An 18,457-nucleotide genomic window follows, 5' to 3' on the forward strand; every position below is an offset into this window, starting at 1 on the left:
TTTTCTGGCTTTTTGAGACAGGATTATACTCTGCATAACTCTGTCTGTCCTGGAACTCACCCCATAGACCAGGCTGGCTTTGAACTGGGAGATCTGCCTGCTTCTGTCTCTGAGTGCTGGGACTAAAGGCATGTACCACTAACACCCAGCTATTTTTCTTTGAGATTTCATTATTTTTGTTTCATGTATATGAGTGTTTTTCTTGCATATATGTCCGTGTGCCACCTTGTGTGCCTGGTGCTCTTAGAGGCCAGAAGAGGTCATCAGAGTCCCAAATACCCTGTGACTGGAGTTATAGATGTTTGTGAGCTGTCATTTGAGGCTGGGGATTAAATTCTAGAAGAGCAGTAAGTGTTCTTAAGACACGGAGCCAATGCTACAGGACCCTGGATTCTTTTCTTAACAGGTAAAATTACTGGGTGCTGCTGTCCACGTCTTTAATCCCAGCACTTGGGAGGCAGAGGCAGCTGGATCTCTGAGTTTGAGGCCAGCCTGGTCTACAAAGGGAGTCCTGGACTGCCGGGGCTACCCAGAGAAACCCTGTCTTGAAAAGCCAAAATAAAATAAAATTAAATAAAATAAAAATAAAGTTCACACGCAGTATGAAGGCTAAATCCCAATCGTGTGTTAAGACGCTGTGACGACATATTGCCATGATTTCTCCTGACTCTCCCTATGGCATGACCGATGTTGGGATCTTTTTGTCTCTCTTCTCAACTCTGCCTCCCAGGTGCTCACAGAGCACTAAGTCCTTCAGGGAAGGGCTTGGAAATGATCCCCTTCAGTCTCTCAGATCCTAGGCACGAAGCAAGATAGATGACCTGGGACTAGATCCCAGAGCTGGGTGCAGGGTTAGAGCCTGGAATGAGGGAGCTGTACAATCAAAGCCAGGGCCGGCCGGAAGAGTCCACTGAGGTCTACAGGGGACAGCCGAGCCAGCACCTGTTCTCCCCCTTACCCCTCTCTGTGACCCAGTGGTTAGGCCCTTTGTGACCCAGGCCAGGAGCTAGGGGACCCTAAGCACCGGGGGGGAGGGCAGAGTAGATGGTGAGTCTCCCCCTGGGAGCAGGCCCCCCGCGCCATGGCAAGCGTGGTGGTGAAGACAATCTGGCAATCCAAAGAGATCCACGAAGCGGGGGACCCACCTGCGGGGGTAGAGAGCCGCGCCCAGCTGGTCCCCGAGGCTCCCGGGGGGGTGACCAGCCCTGCCAAAGGGATAACGAAGAAAAAGAAGGCTGTGTCCTTCCATGGGTGGGTTTCCTGCACCCTGTTGGTGACAACAAGGCTTACAGCAAAGCATGGATGCTTAGGGCAAGAAGGGACGAAGAAGAGGGCATTACAGAGGCGGTAGGGAAAAAAAGGTGGTGGGTTGAAGGGAGAGTCAGGAGTGATGGAAGGAAGCAGGCAGGGGGCTTGGGGATGGGGGTGGGGGCGAGGCTGAAAGGCAACAGGGAAATGGTAGATGAAGAAATCAAGGAAGCAGGAGGTCAATGGCTTCAGAGGGTGCAGGAGCTGTGTCGAGGACATAAGGCCCGCCCCTCTGGTCCCCCATTCCCACTGTCCTGGGTCATCTGCAGGGTGGAGCCCCGGATGTCCCACGAGCCGATGCACTGGTGCCTGAACCTCAAGCGGTCCTCTGCCTGCACCAACGTGTCCTTGCTCAACCTGGCTGCCATGGAGCCCGACTCCTCCGGCACAGACTCGACCACAGAGGACAGTGGTCCACTGGCACTGCCAGGGCCACCTGCTTCCCCTACAACACCCTGGGCTCCAGAGGACCCTGACATCACAGAACTACTGGTAAGCAGCTGGCACGGGGTGGGTCACAGTCTACTCAACAGAGGTAGGCAGATCTGAGGAGGCAGGGGAAGGGGTGCGGTGGGGGGGGGGTCAATCTAGTTTTAGAAGGAGAAGTTATAGTCACTGAGACCAGAAGGCAGGCTTTAATAACGGTATCAGGAAAAGTCTCCTGGGGGTAGGGGTATAGCTCAGCGGTTGAGCACTTGGCTAGCAAGTGCAAGCCCTTGGTTTCATCCTAAAGAACACTAGAGAGAACACTCTGGGCTATGGCCCCAGGCCCTCACTGGAAGATTCTACACAGGTTCTTAGACAGGATCTCACTCCTTAGTGCAGTCCAGCCTTGAATTTGCAGGCCTCCTGCCTCAGCCTTCCAAATAGCTGGGATGAGAGGTTTGAACGCACACCCCCAGTTTGGTCATTGATAAATATTCCCCCGAAAGCCTAAGTTGAGATGTCAGGAGTAGGGACAACGCCCAACTGTCACCTCAGCTGCTTGAGGCCTTAATTTTGTTGTTGACTTTGTTTTTTGAGGTAGGGTCTTACTATGCAGCTCTGGCTGGTCTGGGGTTCTCTCTGTAGACCAGACTGGCCTGGAACTCACAGAGATCCTCCTGCCTCTGTCACTGGCTGGAATTAAAGACATGCAGCAGCATACTAATTATCTCAGTCTCCCAGGGACCTGACTCGGGCCAAACTGAGGTTTGAGGCTTCTGTGTAGAAAAGAAAGAAAGAGAGAGAGAGAGGGGCTGGTGAGATGGCTCAGTGGGTAAGAGCACCCGACTGCTCTTCCGAAGGTCCGGAGTTCAAATCCCAGCAACCACATGGTAGCTCGTAACCATCCTTAACAAGACCTGACGCCCTCTTCTGGAGTATCTGAAGACAGCTACAGTGTACTTACATATAATAAATAAATAAATCTTAAAGAGAGAGAGAGAGAGAGAGAGAGAGAGAGAGAGAGAAGAGAATTGGAATTGGAATTGGAATTGGAACTAACTAGTGGGTTTATATGGCAGAGCTGGGGATTTCATTAAGAACATTTAATACAGACTTTAACCACACCGGTTAAGAGGAAGGGTGCTCTGAGGGAAAACAAGATCCACTCAAGTGTGGGTGTTGCCTTACCAAGGGAGAGTCCCAGTGAAATGTCTTCCAATCAGCTGCAGGCTCCATTCTGGTGGCTCTCAGGTTCTCTTGCTCAAGGTTGCTAAGAAAGCTTTTGTTCCGTTTTCGTAGCTGACTCTCTGGGTGATTTGGGGAGGGGCATGCCCCAGAGTGCACCTGAGGAGATCAGAGGATGACTTATGAGTAGGCTCTTTCCTTCCGTGATGTGGACAAGGTCAGAGCTCTGGTCTTTAGGCTCCGGGCTTCACCCTTACTTGCTGGGTCAGCGGGGTTTTGTTTTGTTTGTTTTTAAAGATTTATGTATTTTATGTATGAGTACTAAGATGCTGTCTTCAGACACACCAGAAGAGGGCGTCAGATCCTATTACAGATGGTTGTGAGCCACCCATGTGGTTGCGGGGAATTGAACTCAGGACCTCTGGAAGAGCAGTCAGTGCTCTTAACCTCTGAGCCATCTCTCTTGTCTGCCAGCTGTTTTGTTTGTTTGTTTGTTGTTTTGTTTTGTTTTGTCTTTGAGACAGGAGTTCTCTGTGTAGCCTTGGTTGTCCTAGAACTCACTCTGTAGACCAGGCTGGTCTTGAATGCTCAGAAATTGCCTGCCTCTGCCTCTCAAGTGCTGGGCCTAAAGGCGTGCGCCACCACCATCCAGCCTGTGTTGGGATTTTAAAAAACATTTTTTTTTTAAATTATGTGTATGAATGTTCTGCCTGCATGCATGTAAGAGCACTGTATGTGGGGCTGGTGAGATGGCTCAGCTGATAAGAGCACCCGACTGCTCTTCCAAAGGTGCAGAGTTCAAATCCCAGCAACCACATGGTGGCTCACAACCATCCTTAACAAGATCTGACGCCCTCTTCTGGAGTGTCTGAAGACAGCTACAGTGTACTTACATATAATAAATAAATAAATCTTAAAANAAAAAAAAAAAAAAAAAAGCAGCACTGTATGTGTGTCTGTTGCCCAGGGAGACCAGAAGAGGGTGTCAGATCCTCCTGAAACTGGAGTTACAGATGATTTGAGCTGCTAAGTGGATTCTGGGAACCAAGCCTCGTCCTCTGCAAAAGCAGCCAATTTCTTTTAAGTTACATTTATGTTCTTGTGTGAGGTGGGGCACGTGTATGCCACAGGACAAACGAGGAGACCAAGGGCCTAGTGAAGCCTGGGAGACCAGGCTAGCCTCCAAGTTACAGGGCCTAGCCTAGTGAAGCTCCCCTTCATTGAATGGGTCCGGGATCAGACTCAAGGTCTCTCATCACCTCAGATCTGCTCTCTGTAGCTTCTGCCTTACTGAACAGGGTCATAGGCTAGATCTATCTGAGGTCCAAAGCCTCGGTCCATCTTGTTGGGGTTGGGGCACAAGAAGGCCTCATCTGGGAGATTGGGAGGTCACCTTGTGAAGGTGACTGGGACAAGATGATGTCATTGTTTGAGACGGATGGACTAGTGTGATAGTTTAGTGTGTGCTTCCAAGCTTGGTAGCCTGGGTTCAATCCCAGAAATCCACACAGTAGAGAGAACCAACTCTTCCAGGGAGCCCTCATCTCCACACACAAGCTCTGGCATCTAGGCGCTGAGATGATAAATAAATGAAAAAAAAAAGTCAGGCATGGTGTCGCAAACCTTGAATCCCAGCATTTGGGAGGCAAAACCAGGCTGATGTCTGTAACTTGGAGGCTAGCCTGGGCTACACAGACCTTGTATTTAAAAAAAAATCTAAAGCAGAATCTGTTAGCAATTCAGTCATGGTCTGTGAGTCTTGGAGAGCAGAGAACATGTCCCACTGTGGGGGATTTGTATATACTGCTTTACTAATGACATAGGGTGTAGGAATACAGCAGATTCCAAGACAGAAAGCTAGACCCATCTCCAGAGATTGTCCTTAGGAGGAAGGTAAGTCTACTCACTCATGTCTGAGCTGTGACGTGGCAGCCAGCCAACAGCCCCAAGTGCTACCAGCAAAAGAGGTTATTTCTGTCAGCATTGAGCCTCGTTTCTCTGTTGGTTGGCGCTGTGGAGGCCCAGAGAGTTAGGTAGCATAAGCAAGGTCACAGAGCTTAAAAGTAGCAGAAGAAGCTTAGGGGGAGTCACACAGAAGGTTGGTGTGGTGACAGCCTGCACTGGCAGGGACAGCTCAGGAACACCCTGAAAATAGTCAAAGTGGCTTTGCAGAAAAGAGAACACACAGGCTGGACCTTGAGGCTGAAATAATGTATTCTCCACGCAGAAAAACAGGGCAAGGCATTGCGGCTACCAGGAACAGCATGTGCAGAGACAGGGCTGAAAAAGTCTGGGAAAGAAGGGACAGGGCTGTGGCATATGGGGAAAATGGGGGCTGGAGGGAGAACAGGACACTACCCACACAGGCTACAAAGCATGGGTATTGTCCCAAGGGCCACAGGGTGCCATTGTGGATTCAGTAGGGAAGGTAGAAGCAACCCCTTTACTGCTGTCCTACTGTGTGCTATATCCAGTGACGTCACTTCCCCCTTTTAGAGCATCTATAAGGGAGTTGGTATATTGACCCAGTTTTTATTTATTTTTTTTATTTTTTATTTTTAAAGGTTGTTTTAAGATTTATTTATTATTATACATAAGTACACTGTAGCTGACTTCAGACAAACCAGAAGAGGGCACCAGATCTCATTATGGGTGGTTGTGAGCCACCATGTGGTTGCTGGGATTTGAACTCAGGACCTATGGAAGAGCAGTCAGTGCTCTTACCCGCTGAGCCATCTCGCCAGCCCTTGACCCAGTTTTTAAATGAAGAGAAAATTAACCAAGTGACAGAAGGCAGGCCAATTCCCAAGATCAAAGGGCTGTGGAGTGCTCGTCAGGGACCAGAGGCTAGATTAGAAGGTTGCTGGGTTTGGTACCAAAGAAAACTCCTTTCTTCCCCGAGACTCTTTTAGAACTGGAGGGCAGTATGTGCAGGGGAGAGGAGGCAGGAGGCCAGAAGGGGTGGGGCTAGTGCTGGATGGGAAGCCAGGCCTGAGATGACTTAGCCCTCCCTCCACCCCCACCCCAGTACCTTCCAGTGGTTCTCATGTAAGTCTGGAGCTGGATGCCTCCCTGCAGAGCTATGAACATGTGCCCCAAGGGCTGGTGACATCCAAACAGCTCTGGGTCGTGGGATTTTAAGGCTCTATGGATGAAAACTTCTTGAGCATGTGTGGGCCTCAAGTGTCTTACTGCAGCTTCCGCCTCTCTGACATGGAACCTGTGACCACATTGGGGTTGGGGTGGAGTGATGAAGGAGGTGCCCAGTATGCAAGCGAGCTGCAAAGAGGAGAGAGAGAGAGAGAGAGAGAGAGAGAGAGAGAGAGAGAGAGAGAGAGAGAGAGAATGATAGACTCTGAGAGAGATAGGAGGACAGAGACCAAGACCCCGAGAGACAGACAGCAGAGCCCCAAAGGGCCATGGTGACCGGTCATCGTCAGTGTTTACTCCTAAACACTGGAGGCAGAAATGCTGTGCAGAGATGGTGGTGGTCTTGGGTGGTCACGAGATGAGTGACAGCCGTCACCATCAGGGTCTCCCCTGCTAAGGACACACTGACACACTTATCCCATTGTGTGGTGGCTCCTTAGTTCCTCCTGGACTAATAATAATTTCCATTATTTTATTTTGGGGTAGAGATCTCCGTATAGAGAGCCCAGTCTGGCCCGGAATGCACAAGGTCCTCTTCGCTCAGTCTCCTAAGCGCTGAAACCACGGGCGTGTGCTGCCATTGCCAATTTTGCTGTATTGTGGCCCTTGATTTATTTTTTCAGACAGAGCCTCATGCATCCTAGGTTGGTTTCAAACTCGCTTTGTAGCCAAGGATGACCTTGAACTCCTGATCCTGCTGCTGCCACTTCGAGAGCGCAGGTGTGCACCGTCACACCAGGTCTGTACGAGGCTGGGGGTGGAACCCAGGCCCTTGCATGTGCTCGGCGGCAGCAAGCACCCCAACTGGGATACAGCCCTCATGTACCCGAAGTTTGCCTTGAACTTCTGATCGTCCTGCCTCCACCGCCATGCTGACATGGGTCGCCGGGTTTACCAATCTAGATATTGATCACCCTGTGGCTATAGACCTGGCCACATGGCCAACATTACTATCACAGCTACCTAGCCTCAGGCAGGGAACCATGCTGTCAGGGGTGGTTGAGCACGGCACTGGCTGATGGCAGAGCCTGGCGTCCTCACCTGCCTGGAATGCTTTAGCTTGCCAGTCTCTCATCCCTTCTCCCCTCTAGGGGTCCCGAGTTTTGACCCATGTCATTTGAATCGGTCATCCTGTGATGGTGGCTACTAGTCATACCTATACTGCACAGGCAGGGAAACTGAGGTACGGCTGGCCAAGATGCTCCCCCCGAGGTCACACGGGGAGTGAAATGAGCTGACCCAGGATGAACATTCTAAGTCTCTTGAAGAGCCCCCTATGGAAGACGCCTGAGTCTCCAGTTCAGAAAGAGTTTGCATTTTATCTAATGCTTTGAAAGTGGTTCTGACACTTAGACCAGCTGGGAATGAGTAGGTTGGAAGATTCTGGCATAGGACTATGATGAGGGCTCAGCCAACATTTCTACCAGGCTATGGTCCTTTGAAGAGACTGGGGAGGATTAATATTTTGTCCTAAACCATACTCCTCTGGTGGGGTGAGAATATGGTTGGCATTTCATCCAGGACTTAACCTTTGGGTGGGATGAAGTTGGTGTAGACATTGCATCCATGGATGTCGGGTGCAGTCACTTCTGTGAGGACTGTAGGCCTCTGGTGAGAGGTTCATGCAGCCCGATATTAGGCTTAGGGCTACACTCGTCTGATGGGATCAATGTGCAGTCGATGTTTTGGCCAGGGCTGGATTCTTCTGATGGCTAGACTAGGGTTGGAAGATGTCCCACAAAGACATTGTCCCAGTGGGTGCCTCAACTCCCTTCTGGTTCCTGAGTAGAGAGCTGGGTCCTGGTCATATAGGCTGCTTCTCCTTAAACAGATGCTCATGACATGGCTGCCAGCATTCCTCAGAGGATCACCTACCTCAGCCTCCCAGATGCTAGGACAACAGATGTGTGCCTCCATTACCTGGCCCACTACATCCTTAAATTCTCACAGCTGGCAGTAGTGGTGTACACCTCTGACCATAGCACTCAGAAGGCAGAGGCAGGCAGATCTCTGAGCTCGAGGCCAGTCTGTCTATAGAGCAAGTTCCAGGACAGCCAGGGGCCTACACAGAGAAACCCTGTCTCAATACCCCCTTGTCCCCGCCAGCCAAAAGATCTCACAGTGTAGCATTGGAAGCCCTGGAGCTCACTGTGTAGATCAGGCTAGCCTCTAGTTCACAGAGATCCACCTGCCTCTGCCTCCCGAGTTCTAGGATTAAAGGTGCATGCCACATACCTAACCTTAGGCACACCAACAGACTTTAGAACAATATATGTTCATAGTAATCACAAAAGAAATGTATTTTCTTCATTTTACAGTCAAGGAAGCTTGTTTTTAATTATGATAGTTTTGTTTTGGGTTTTCTTTTCCTTTCTCTTTTTAAAAAGATTTATTTATAAGGTAAATAGTGTTCTGCCTGTATGTCTTCATGCCAGAAGAGGATACCAGATCTCATTATAAAAGGTTATGAGCCACTTATAGATGGGAATTGATCTCAGGACCTCTGGAAGAGGAGTTGATACTCTTAACTTTTGAGCCATCACTCTCAAGCCCTTGGTTTTTTTGTTGTTGTTTTTTTTTGGTTTTTTCGAGACAGGGTTTCTCTGTATAGCCCTGGCTGTCCTGGAACTCACTTTGTAGACCAGGCTGGCCTCGAACTCAGAAAATCGCCTGCCTCTGCCTCCCAAGTGCTGGGATTAAAGGCGTGCGCCACGACGCCCGGCCTTGTTTTTGTTTTTAAAGACAGGGTAGAGTCTCTATGTGTAGCTCAGGCTGTCCTGGAACTCACTCTATAGACCAGGCTAGCCTCAAACTCATGGAGATCCACCTGCCTCTGCTTCAGGAGTGCTGTGAGCCACCACAGATGGGGTAAGACTGTCACAAAAGGTAGGGAGAACGGGGTGCAGAGATCTTGCCAGTGATGCCAATACCTAAGGAGCTGAGGTGGGGCATCTCCAGGACTGTTCAGTCCATCACTTAATGCATGCATAGCCTGGGCTACAGTCAGACCCCTTAAAAAATTGAGAGAAAGAAAGTAAAGTAAAAATAAAAATCAGGAAAGAAAGGGGGCAAGGAAAAGGAAGCCGAAGCTGAGGAACAGGAGGAAGAGGAAGGTGGAGGAAGCCATGCCTGGCCTTTCAACACACAACGCAGTGTCCACACCATCCACATCGCCCGCCCATGCGTGGGCCACATGGTCTCAGCTAGCTGCAGAGGTACTCCAATTTAAAGTCTTTATCTCCCTGAGAAACGAGGGTAAATGCCGGTGATAATGTAACAAGTCTCACTGCTGTAGCTCAAAGTCAGAGAAGAGTGCACAGGGCACAAGCCGCCGCCTCGTCTCTGAACAGCTGGTAGCAACTGAGCACAGGAAGCAGGCGTGATGGCACCGGCCTTTTTTTTTTTTTTTTTAAAGATTTATTTATTATATGTAAGTACACTGTAGCTGTCTTCAGACACTCCAAACGAGGGCATCAGATTTCTTTATGGATGGTTGTGAGCCACCATGTGGTTGCTGGGATTTGAACTCAGGACCTTTGGAAGAGCAGTTGGCACTCTTAACCACTAAGCCATCTTGCCAGCCCGGCACCGGCCTTTAATCCTAGCACTGGAAAGGTAGAGGCAGGCTGAGCTCTATGGGTTCCAGGCCAGCCACAGCTACATGGTGAGACAGGTCTCATGGCCTCTATCTGATGACCCAAGATGTCAGTTCTATACTTCAGAGAGTGGGGAGACAGAAAAGGAGGGGTTTTTATGGGTACACATTTGTGGCTGGAACCCACTGTCTTGAGCACGCTGGCAAGTACTCTGTCACTGAGACACAACCCAGCCCCTCACTGGGGCCTTCTAGGCAGTGGCTCTACACTTAGCCACACCCTCTCCTCCAATTGGGGGATTCTAGGCATTTTTCTGAAATTGTCTTCCCTTGTCCCAGCACACTGTGAAGAATATTAGTCTACTTCTAGCTTTACCAAACAAGGGAACTAAATTCAAGGATGTCACCCTTTGCCCAAAGCCACATGCCCATCCAGAGCAAAACCAAGACTGAAAACACACCCTGCTGCGTCTACAACTTTCTTGGTATTGAACTATACATGTCTTCCGTTCTTCACCAGAGTGGGGTCAACAGTGGATTGGTACGTGCCAAAGACTCCATCACCAGCTTGAAGGAAAAGACCACGCGGGTTAATCAGCACGTTCAGACACTGCAGGTATAATACTTGAGGATCCCTATGGCCTCTTCCTCCAGAGCTAAGTTCCCGTCTTTGTAGCCACTTTTCTCCATTGCGCATGCCCAGCCCTCTGGAGGCTAAGACCCTGCTCCCCATATAAGCTTTAACACACACACACACACACACACACACACACACACACACACACACACACGCCTTTGTGTAACCCTGCCTCCCTTCCATGGTCAAGAGCGAGTGCTCTGTGCTGAGTGAGAATCTGGAAAGAAGACGGCAGGAGGCAGAAGAGTTGGAGGGGTACTGCAGTCAGCTGAAGGTGAGCCGCTGTGGAAGGAATGGCTTGGGGAGAAAGTGATGAGAGAAGCAGGGACCGCGGAGGACTTGGGATGTGGCTCAGAGGGCAGAGGGCTTGCCTAGCATGCAGGAAACCCCGGGTTCAGTCCTAGCGTGGTATTAGGCTTGAGTGTGGCAGCACACCTCTGATCTCAGAACTTGGAAGTACAAGATTCTTTTCAGCTATATAACGAGTTGGAAGCCAGGGTACATGAGACCCTCTCGTGGCTACCAAAAAATGTCACTCTCTTCTGCCCTCATGGGCACTGCATGCGCTGTTGCACATATACATATGTATATGCATATACACTGGCAAAATACCCATACATATAAGTTTTTTTTTTTCCAAGACAGGGTTTCTCTTTATTACCCTGGCTGTCCTGGAACTAACTCTGGAGACCAGGCTGGTCTCAAATTCAGAAATCCACCAGTGTCTGCCTCCCAAGTGCTGGGATTAAAGGCGTGCGTACCACGGCCGCCAAAAAAAAAAAAAAAAAAAAAATGAATTTTAAATTTTAAAACAAAAAGAGCACAGGAGAAGCGGGAAAGTCGAAGGGGTAGTGCAGTATGGGCTTGGCTAGGAAGGAAGCTTGGTTGGGAAGTGGGTGCGTCCTACATAGGGCAGGTGCGATGCAAAAAAAAAAAAACAAAAAAAAAAACGAGGCTGAAGGTGGGGGGGCAGAACCGGAATGGGAAGGCAGGGCCTCCGCCCTGATGTCCTGACCCAGGAGAACTGCCGCAAGGTGACCCGTTCAGTGGAAGACGCTGAAATCAAAACCAATGTCCTGAAGCAGAACTCTGCCTTGCTGGAGGTACGAGGGTGTGGAGGGGGTCCCAAGCTAGTGAGAAGTTTGGGTGGAGTCTCGGGATGGGGGTTGGAGGAGCTATGGTGGACAAGGACAGGGGTGTAAAGCCTTCAGTGAACTGAGGAGGGTTTGGGACCTGGCTGTAGGGGTTGGCTATCAGGGAAAGGTGGGGCCCACGGGAGGAGCCAAAAAGGGCTTGCTGGGTGGGACCCGGGAGGAGCCTGAGGCAGCTTAGTTGTGCAAGGGTGTAGCCTGAAACGACTGCGTAGGTCGGGTCTAGAATGTAGACTTGCTAGCTCACTTTCCAACGGAACGCCGAGAAAGCTTGTCGCGGTCCCTAAGAGGCAGCGGCTGATTTTTGGCAGGCAGGGCAGGAGAAGGGAGTGGTAGGTTGCCTGCAGCTGCAGAGTTTAGAGTAAATGTTATCTCCTCTCCTAAAGACAAGCAGGAGTTCGGTTAAACTGCACGCGTACTTCCCAACTAGCCTCTCTCTACAGTACTTTGCAGTCTCGGGGATCCATGGGGTGCAGTTAGCTGCAGGTGGTAAGGTGCGGAACACCTTGATTCGTTGTCCTCCCTTGCCCAGGAGAAGCTAAGATACCTCCAGCAGCAACTGCAGGATGAGACACCCCGGAGACAGGAGGCCGAGTTGCAGGAGTTGGAGCAAAAACTGGAGGCTGGCCTCTCCCGGCATGGTCTGAGCCCTGCCGCTCCCATTCAGGGCTGCTCGGGTCCTCCTGGCAGCCCCGAGGAACCCCCACGGCCGCGATGCCTGTCCTCCAGTGGCTGGGGCATGGCAGTCCGCGCAGGGGAGGGACCCTCGCTGAGCGAGCAGGAGTTACAGAAGGTCTCCACCGGCCTGGAGGAGCTGAGGTGGGCGGGACTGGAGGACATGGGTGGATCGGGCTGCAGGTGGAACAAAGGGCGGGAGCTAGGAGGAGCTTGGAGTCTACGTGGGCGGGGTTTGAGGTAGGGTGGGCGGGACAGAGTAAATCCTAGAGGTGTAGTGGTGGGTGAGAATTGGAAGAGCTTGATGTGGGCGGGGTTTAGGGAGCTAAACCTGTGGGCACAGAAGCAGAACCTAGATGAGGATTGGGTGATAGCATAGGTGGTACCGGGCTAACCTCATACATGCAAGAAAAGGAAAAGAGGGTGGGGGTGGGGGGACACAAAGTGGTGGATACTTTTACTACCAGCACTGGGAGACAGAGGCTGAAGGATCTTTGTGAGTTCGATGCCAGCCTAGTCTACACAGAGAATGCCAGCACAACCTGGACTACAATAAACAAGAATGTCTTTTTTTATTTGTTTTCGAGACAGGATTTCTCTGTGCAGCCCTGGCTGTCCTGGAACACACTCTGTAGATCAGGCTGGCCCTCAAACTCACAGAGATCTGCCTGCCTCTGCCTCCCAAGTGCTAGGATTAAAGGTGTGCCTCACCACCAACCGGCAACAGACCCTGTCTTAAAAACCAAAAGATGGAGAAATGGCTCAGTGTTTAAGAGCACCGACTGCTCTTCCGAAGGTCTTGAGTTCAGAAACCACATGGTGGCTAACAACCATCTGTAATGAGATCTGACGCCCTCTTCCGGTGCATCTATATATATATAGATCTCCCGGCAGTGGTGGCGCACGCCTTTAATCCCAGCACCTGGGAGGCAGAGGCAGGTGGGTTTCTGAGTTCGAGGTCAGCCTGGTCTACAGAGTGAGTTCCAGGACAGCCAGGGCTACGCAGAGAAAATCCTGTCTCGAAAACAAACAAACAAACAAACAAAAAAAGGAAAGAACAAAGAAAATCATTTGGTGATCTATTTCAACGAGGGCATGCATGGTCAACTCTATACCCAACCCATTCTTCCCTTCTGATCCTCGCAGGAGGGAGGTGTCCTCACTGGCAGCCCGGTGGCATCAGGAGGAGGGGGCGGTGCAGGAGGCCCTGAGGTTGCTGGGAGGCCTGGGCGGCCGTCTGGATGGCTTCCTGGGCCAATGGGAGCGGGCGCAGCGAGAACAAGCGCAGTCCGCACGGGGCCTGCAGGAGCTGCGAGGACGGGCAGATGAGCTGTGCACTATGTAAGGGCTCAGCAGGTGCTGAAGGGACGTGGGCTCCATGGGAAAGAGGAGGTGTTCCGAGGGTGGATCCTTGAGGAAAAAGGCTTGAGCAGGGGGCTAAGTGACCTAGATTCCCCAGTGAGAGGCGGTGCGGCTTAAACTGAGCCCCTGCCTCACCCTTGCTATGGGTTAAGGGCTTGGCTTTGAAGCTGAGTCCCTGCTTGAGATCCACCGGTAAGGAATGGGGGCGTGGCTCAGCATTTGCCTAGCAGAAGCCCTGGCTTCTATCCCCAGTGGAGATGGACAGACCCGCAGGTCAGGCAGGTCTATAGTAGTAAAAGGCGGACTTTCAGGTGCTGGGATAATACTGGGTATTTGCAAGTTATCCACATTGGTTGCTCTCCTGCCTCAGGGTGGAGAGGTCAGCAGTGTCTGTCGCCTCACTGAGGAGCGAACTGGAGGCACTGGGCCCAGTAAAACCCATTCTGGAGGAGCTGGGCCGGCAACTTCAGAACTCCCGGAGGGGAGCTGACCATGTCTTGAACTTGGATCGGTCTGCCCAAGGCCCCTGTGCGCGCTGTGCCAGGTATGGGGAGGGGTAACGCCTGCATTGTGGATCACATTTAGGACACGTGTGATCACACATTGTCATTGTGAGAGATGGATTCCCGTGGGCTGCAGAATGAGAGCCCGGTTGCATTGTGGGAACAACTTTTCCACCCTTCCCACATGGTAAGAATTGGCTTCTTGTGGAGAGCAAAGATTAGATGCCCTGGTATTTGAGATTTGGTACATTTCCAGCACACTGTGGGAAGGCTGGGTTCTCTGCAATGTAATACCAGGGGCACAGAGGAGTCGCTCAGTTAGGAAAGCAGACAGGAGGTCCCTGTACTGGTCAGTCTAGCTGAATCAAGGAACTCCAGGTCCTGTCCTAAAAAATAAATATAAATAAATAAATAAGAGACTGTCTTAAAAATAAGGTAGAGAGCTGGAGAGAAGTTAAAATAGTCAAGAGCCCTGGCTGCTCTCCCAGAGGTCCTGAGTTCAATGGTGGCTCACAAACATCTAACTGTAGTCCGATGGGATCCGGTGACCTACCTCTTCTGGCATGCAGACAAAATATCTATCCATAAACATAAGCAAATAAATCTTAAAAAAAAAAAAAAAGGTAGGGCTGGACAAGCTTGTGCACACCTTTAATTTCCGAGCTAGGAGGTAGCCTGGTCTACATAGCAAACTCCAGGCCAGTGAGGGCTGCTTAGATAGATCTTGGTTTGTTTGTTTAAAAAAGGAAAGAGAAAAGAAGAAAAAGTAGGGTCAGAAGGTTGGCTCAGTGGATAAAAGTGTTCTAACAGCCGGACAAACTGACAGCTTCTGTCTCCCAGCGTGGGAGGAGAGGGAGTCCACTCCTTTTGGGGGGGGGGGGTTGGGTTTTTTGGAGACAGGGTTTCTCTGTATAGCCCTGGCTGTCCTGGAACTCACTTTGTAGACCAGGCTGGCCTCGAACTCAGAAATCCGCCTGCCTCTGCCTCCCGAGTGCTGGGATTAAAGGCGAGCGCCACCACGCCCAGCAGGAATCCACTCCTGATAGTTGTCCTCCACACTTAGGTACCCACATTCTCTCACACAATAATAATTAAAAATACGATGGAGGGGGCTGGAGAGATGACTCGGTGGCTAAGAGCATTGGCTGCTCTTCCAGAGGACACACGTCCATTCCAAGCTCCCACACATGGTGGCTCACAACTGCCACTAACCCCACCCGTCTGTACACAGGTGGCATTCCATCACACGTACACAAAGATAAAATATCTTAATAGAAAAGCAAGAGGCTGGAGAGATGGCTCAGGTGGTTAAGAACTCACACCACACTTTCAGAGGTCCTGAGTTCAATTCCCAGCACTGACATCAGGTGACTCACAACTTATGACTCCAGCTCTGGGGAAATCCAATTCCACTGGGCTCTGCAGGCAGGTGCATATAGCCACACATTCATACACACACACACACACACACACACACACGCATAGATTAAAATAAAGTAAAATAGGCCAGAGAGATGCCAACACTGGCTGCTCTTCCAGAGGTCCTGAGTTCAATTTCCAGGCAGCCACCAGAGTGGTTCAATGACCGTCTATAATGAGATCTGGTGCCCTCTTCTGACCTGCAGGCAGAACACTGTATACATAATAAATGGGTAAAGCTTAAAAATGCATGTAATTTGGAATCAATTGAGCAAGACGTTACCAACCTTTGATCTCCACACACATACACACACACACAAAGAAAGTGAGAACTGGATGTCTTGAGGAAAGAGCAGGAAGTGGGTTTCCAGTCCAACATAGGGTCCGCTTTAACTCTTATGGTGCAAATAATCCCTGGTGGGATGGTTTCACCAGGTACCTAAAGAAACAGGGCCAGGCCTGGTACTTGGTTCACACCTTTAATTCCAGCAGAGGCAGGGCATCTCTGTGACTACCAGTTCAGACTGGTCTACATAATGAGTTCCAGGACAGCTATGTGGAGAGACCCTGTCTCAACCAACAAACAAACAAAAATAAATTAAATAAATAAATAAATAAGTAAATAAATAAAAGCAGCCAGATGGAGCCTAACCAGGGCCTCATCCATCTGGTGGCCATCCTTCACAGCCAGGGGCAGCAGTTATCCACGGAGTCCCTGCAGCAGCTGCTGGAACGTGCGCTGACCCCGCTGGTGGATGAGGTGAAGCAGAAGGGACTGGCTCCTGCCTGCCCCAGTTGCCAGAGGCTACACAAGAAGATTCTGGTACCAGGGACCATGGGTTGCCATGACCCACGTTACTTTTGTGTTTTGCAGAGTTTGGGGAGCCTATAGCAGGAAGGGGAGGCCTGTATGGGAACGGCAGGTCTTGCCTCTGTGCAGGCAGGACAAAGAGCTTGTGTCACTCTGCAACCTGGAATGACACTTTGGTTCAAAACATGATAAGACACTAGGTCTGGGACATCACGAGACATATGGGGCAGATTCTACTCTGCAGCTCATGGAGCAGGGAGGTCACTGGACTCAGAGGGACCCTTGATGCTAGACTGGGGGACCCACTAACACAAGCCACAGCCCTAGAGTTATTAGGACTCGAGGCCTTATACGTTGTGGGATATAGAGAACAAGTGCATGCTATTGGCCTATGGAATGATGGGATCCAAATTATACGGAGCAGCCCAGGAATCCATGGGAGGTTGTGGCCTAGTGCATTGGGGGCCATGGAGGTTCGTGCATGATGGGATTGTGGCCTTAGGAATGATGGGACATGAACTGAAGTCAGCTGCAGCCCCACTAGTACACAGAAAGCCACGGGGCCTGGTGAGCTGTGGGACTTAGAACATTGTAACAGTAGGGACCATTCCCATGACAGATGCTGGCATCACGGATGCAGGGTCTTGAGAATTATGGGATGCAGAAGGGCACCTCAGGATGCTGGGATAAACACAAGATAGGAAAATTGACAGGCACTAAGGGGACAGTACTTGAGTTGTGATTCAGCTTGCTGGGACACAGGCCAGTGCATTAGGGACACTGGCAGGCTTCTTGCCAGATGTAGTCGGGGAGACCAGTCAGTTGTAAGATTCCCCAGGGGAATTCCCGAAGTCAAGGCCCGATGGGTTACTTTGGGTGGTATGCGGGCTCCGTGGGACCCTGCCCCTTGCCCTCCGCGACCCAGCTCCCCCTCCACCCCCAGCCCAGTCCAGTAAGCCCAGCGGCGCCTACACTCCTCTCCCCAGGAGCTGGAGCGCCAGGCCTTGGCCAAACACGTCAGGGCAGAGGCCCTGAGCTCCACCCTTCGGTTGGCCCAAGACGAGGCCGTTCGGGCCAAGAACCTACTGCTGACGGACAAGATGAAGCCGGAGTGAGGACGGAGGCCGAGGGCATGGGAGGAGGGTGAGGTCTCTGGACGGGGCCTGGCTCCTCCCCCTGCCTGTCACCCGCCCTATCCCGGCTCGGCCTGACCCCCAGCTGGCTGTCACTGCAGGGAGAAGGTGGCCACTTTGGACTATATGCATTTGAAGATGTGCTCCCTCCAGGAAGAACTCAGCCACCTGCCACTTGAGGGGTCCGCGGGGGCACTGGGGGGAGGAAGCAATGGAGGGGCTCCCCCTAAACGTGGGGGTTCAGGCTCTGAACAATAAATGGCCTCTCATGCTGGCATGAATCGGACTCCCGAGTTTGCATCGAAAAGTATAGTCCTCAGGTGTGGATGCCAGACAAGAGGATTTCCATGGGCACTGGGATAGCCTGGGCTACACGGCGACACCTTGTCCCAAAAGCAAAATGGGAAAGAGATGCAGCTCCTACTGTAGAGCACTTGCTGAGCTGGCTTGAAGCTGGCACCCAGAATGCAGGTGCACCAGACTTGGCTACACAGAGAACCCTAAGCTAGCCTAAGCTAGCCTGCACTTCATCAGGTCCTGCCTCAAAAGACCACAGGGGCTGGAGAGATGGCTCCATGGTCAAGAGTGCTTACTGCTCTTGCAATGGACCCCAGTTCACGTCCAAGCACCCATGTGGCTGCCCGCCATTATCTAACTTCTATTACAGGGAATCTGACGCCCTCTGCTGGCATTTCATGTACACTGCACATGGCACACACAAAACACTGAGCCACATAAAATAAAATATAAAAACAAACTTGAAACTGCGGTAATGGGAAGGGGGACACGGAAAGAACAAAGAGGAGGAGGAAGGAGGAGCAGAAGAGGAAGAGACTATGTCCCCGAGGCTGTGTGACAGGGTCCTGGAGTTTTGCTGGCCCTCAGTCCCCCAAGTCCTAGAAGAGTCCTTCACCCCACTTTGCAGATGAGGCAGGTAAAATGACCCACCAGTCCTCAGAGGCATTCGGTTAAAGGTAAAGCTCTGTGACTGGCTTTGGTTTTGATTTGCTTTGTTTTGAGACTGGTTCTCACTATGTAGCTCTAGCTGTCCTTGAACTCACTGCATGAGGCCAGGTGAGGCTAGCCCTGAACTTAGAGATCT

At 51.1% G+C, this 18,457-nt stretch overlaps 1 protein-coding gene across 3 annotated transcripts; it reads left to right on the forward strand.

Annotated features, from left to right (window-relative positions):
* The first annotated feature begins 1,037 nt into the window (after window positions 1-1,037).
* Window positions 1,038-17,636, forward strand: Tsks (testis specific serine kinase substrate). Of its 3 annotated transcripts, none has more exons than XM_021216079.1 (11): window positions 1,038-1,251; window positions 1,578-1,800; window positions 10,185-10,280; window positions 10,492-10,575; window positions 11,321-11,404; window positions 11,985-12,271; window positions 13,274-13,468; window positions 13,860-14,033; window positions 16,099-16,234; window positions 17,209-17,365; window positions 17,457-17,636. In XM_021216079.1, the coding sequence occupies exons 1-10, from the start codon at window positions 1,082-1,084 to the stop codon at window positions 17,335-17,337; spliced, it is 1,578 nt and encodes a 525-aa protein (XP_021071738.1). In that variant the 5' UTR covers window positions 1,038-1,081; the 3' UTR covers window positions 17,338-17,365; window positions 17,457-17,636. The 3 variants fall into 3 exon arrangements, with proteins under 3 accessions (XP_021071738.1, XP_021071723.1, XP_021071731.1); XM_021216064.1 differs by having other exon boundaries at window positions 11,294-11,404; window positions 17,209-17,333; window positions 17,457-17,632; XM_021216072.1 differs by having other exon boundaries at window positions 1,082-1,251; window positions 17,209-17,333; window positions 17,457-17,632.
* The last annotated feature ends 821 nt before the right edge of the window (window positions 17,637-18,457 follow it).

The sequence above is a fragment of the Mus pahari genome, chromosome 1, assembly GCF_900095145.1.
Source record: "Mus pahari chromosome 1, PAHARI_EIJ_v1.1, whole genome shotgun sequence".
In the NCBI taxonomy this organism is placed as follows: Eukaryota; Metazoa; Chordata; class Mammalia; order Rodentia; family Muridae; genus Mus; species Mus pahari.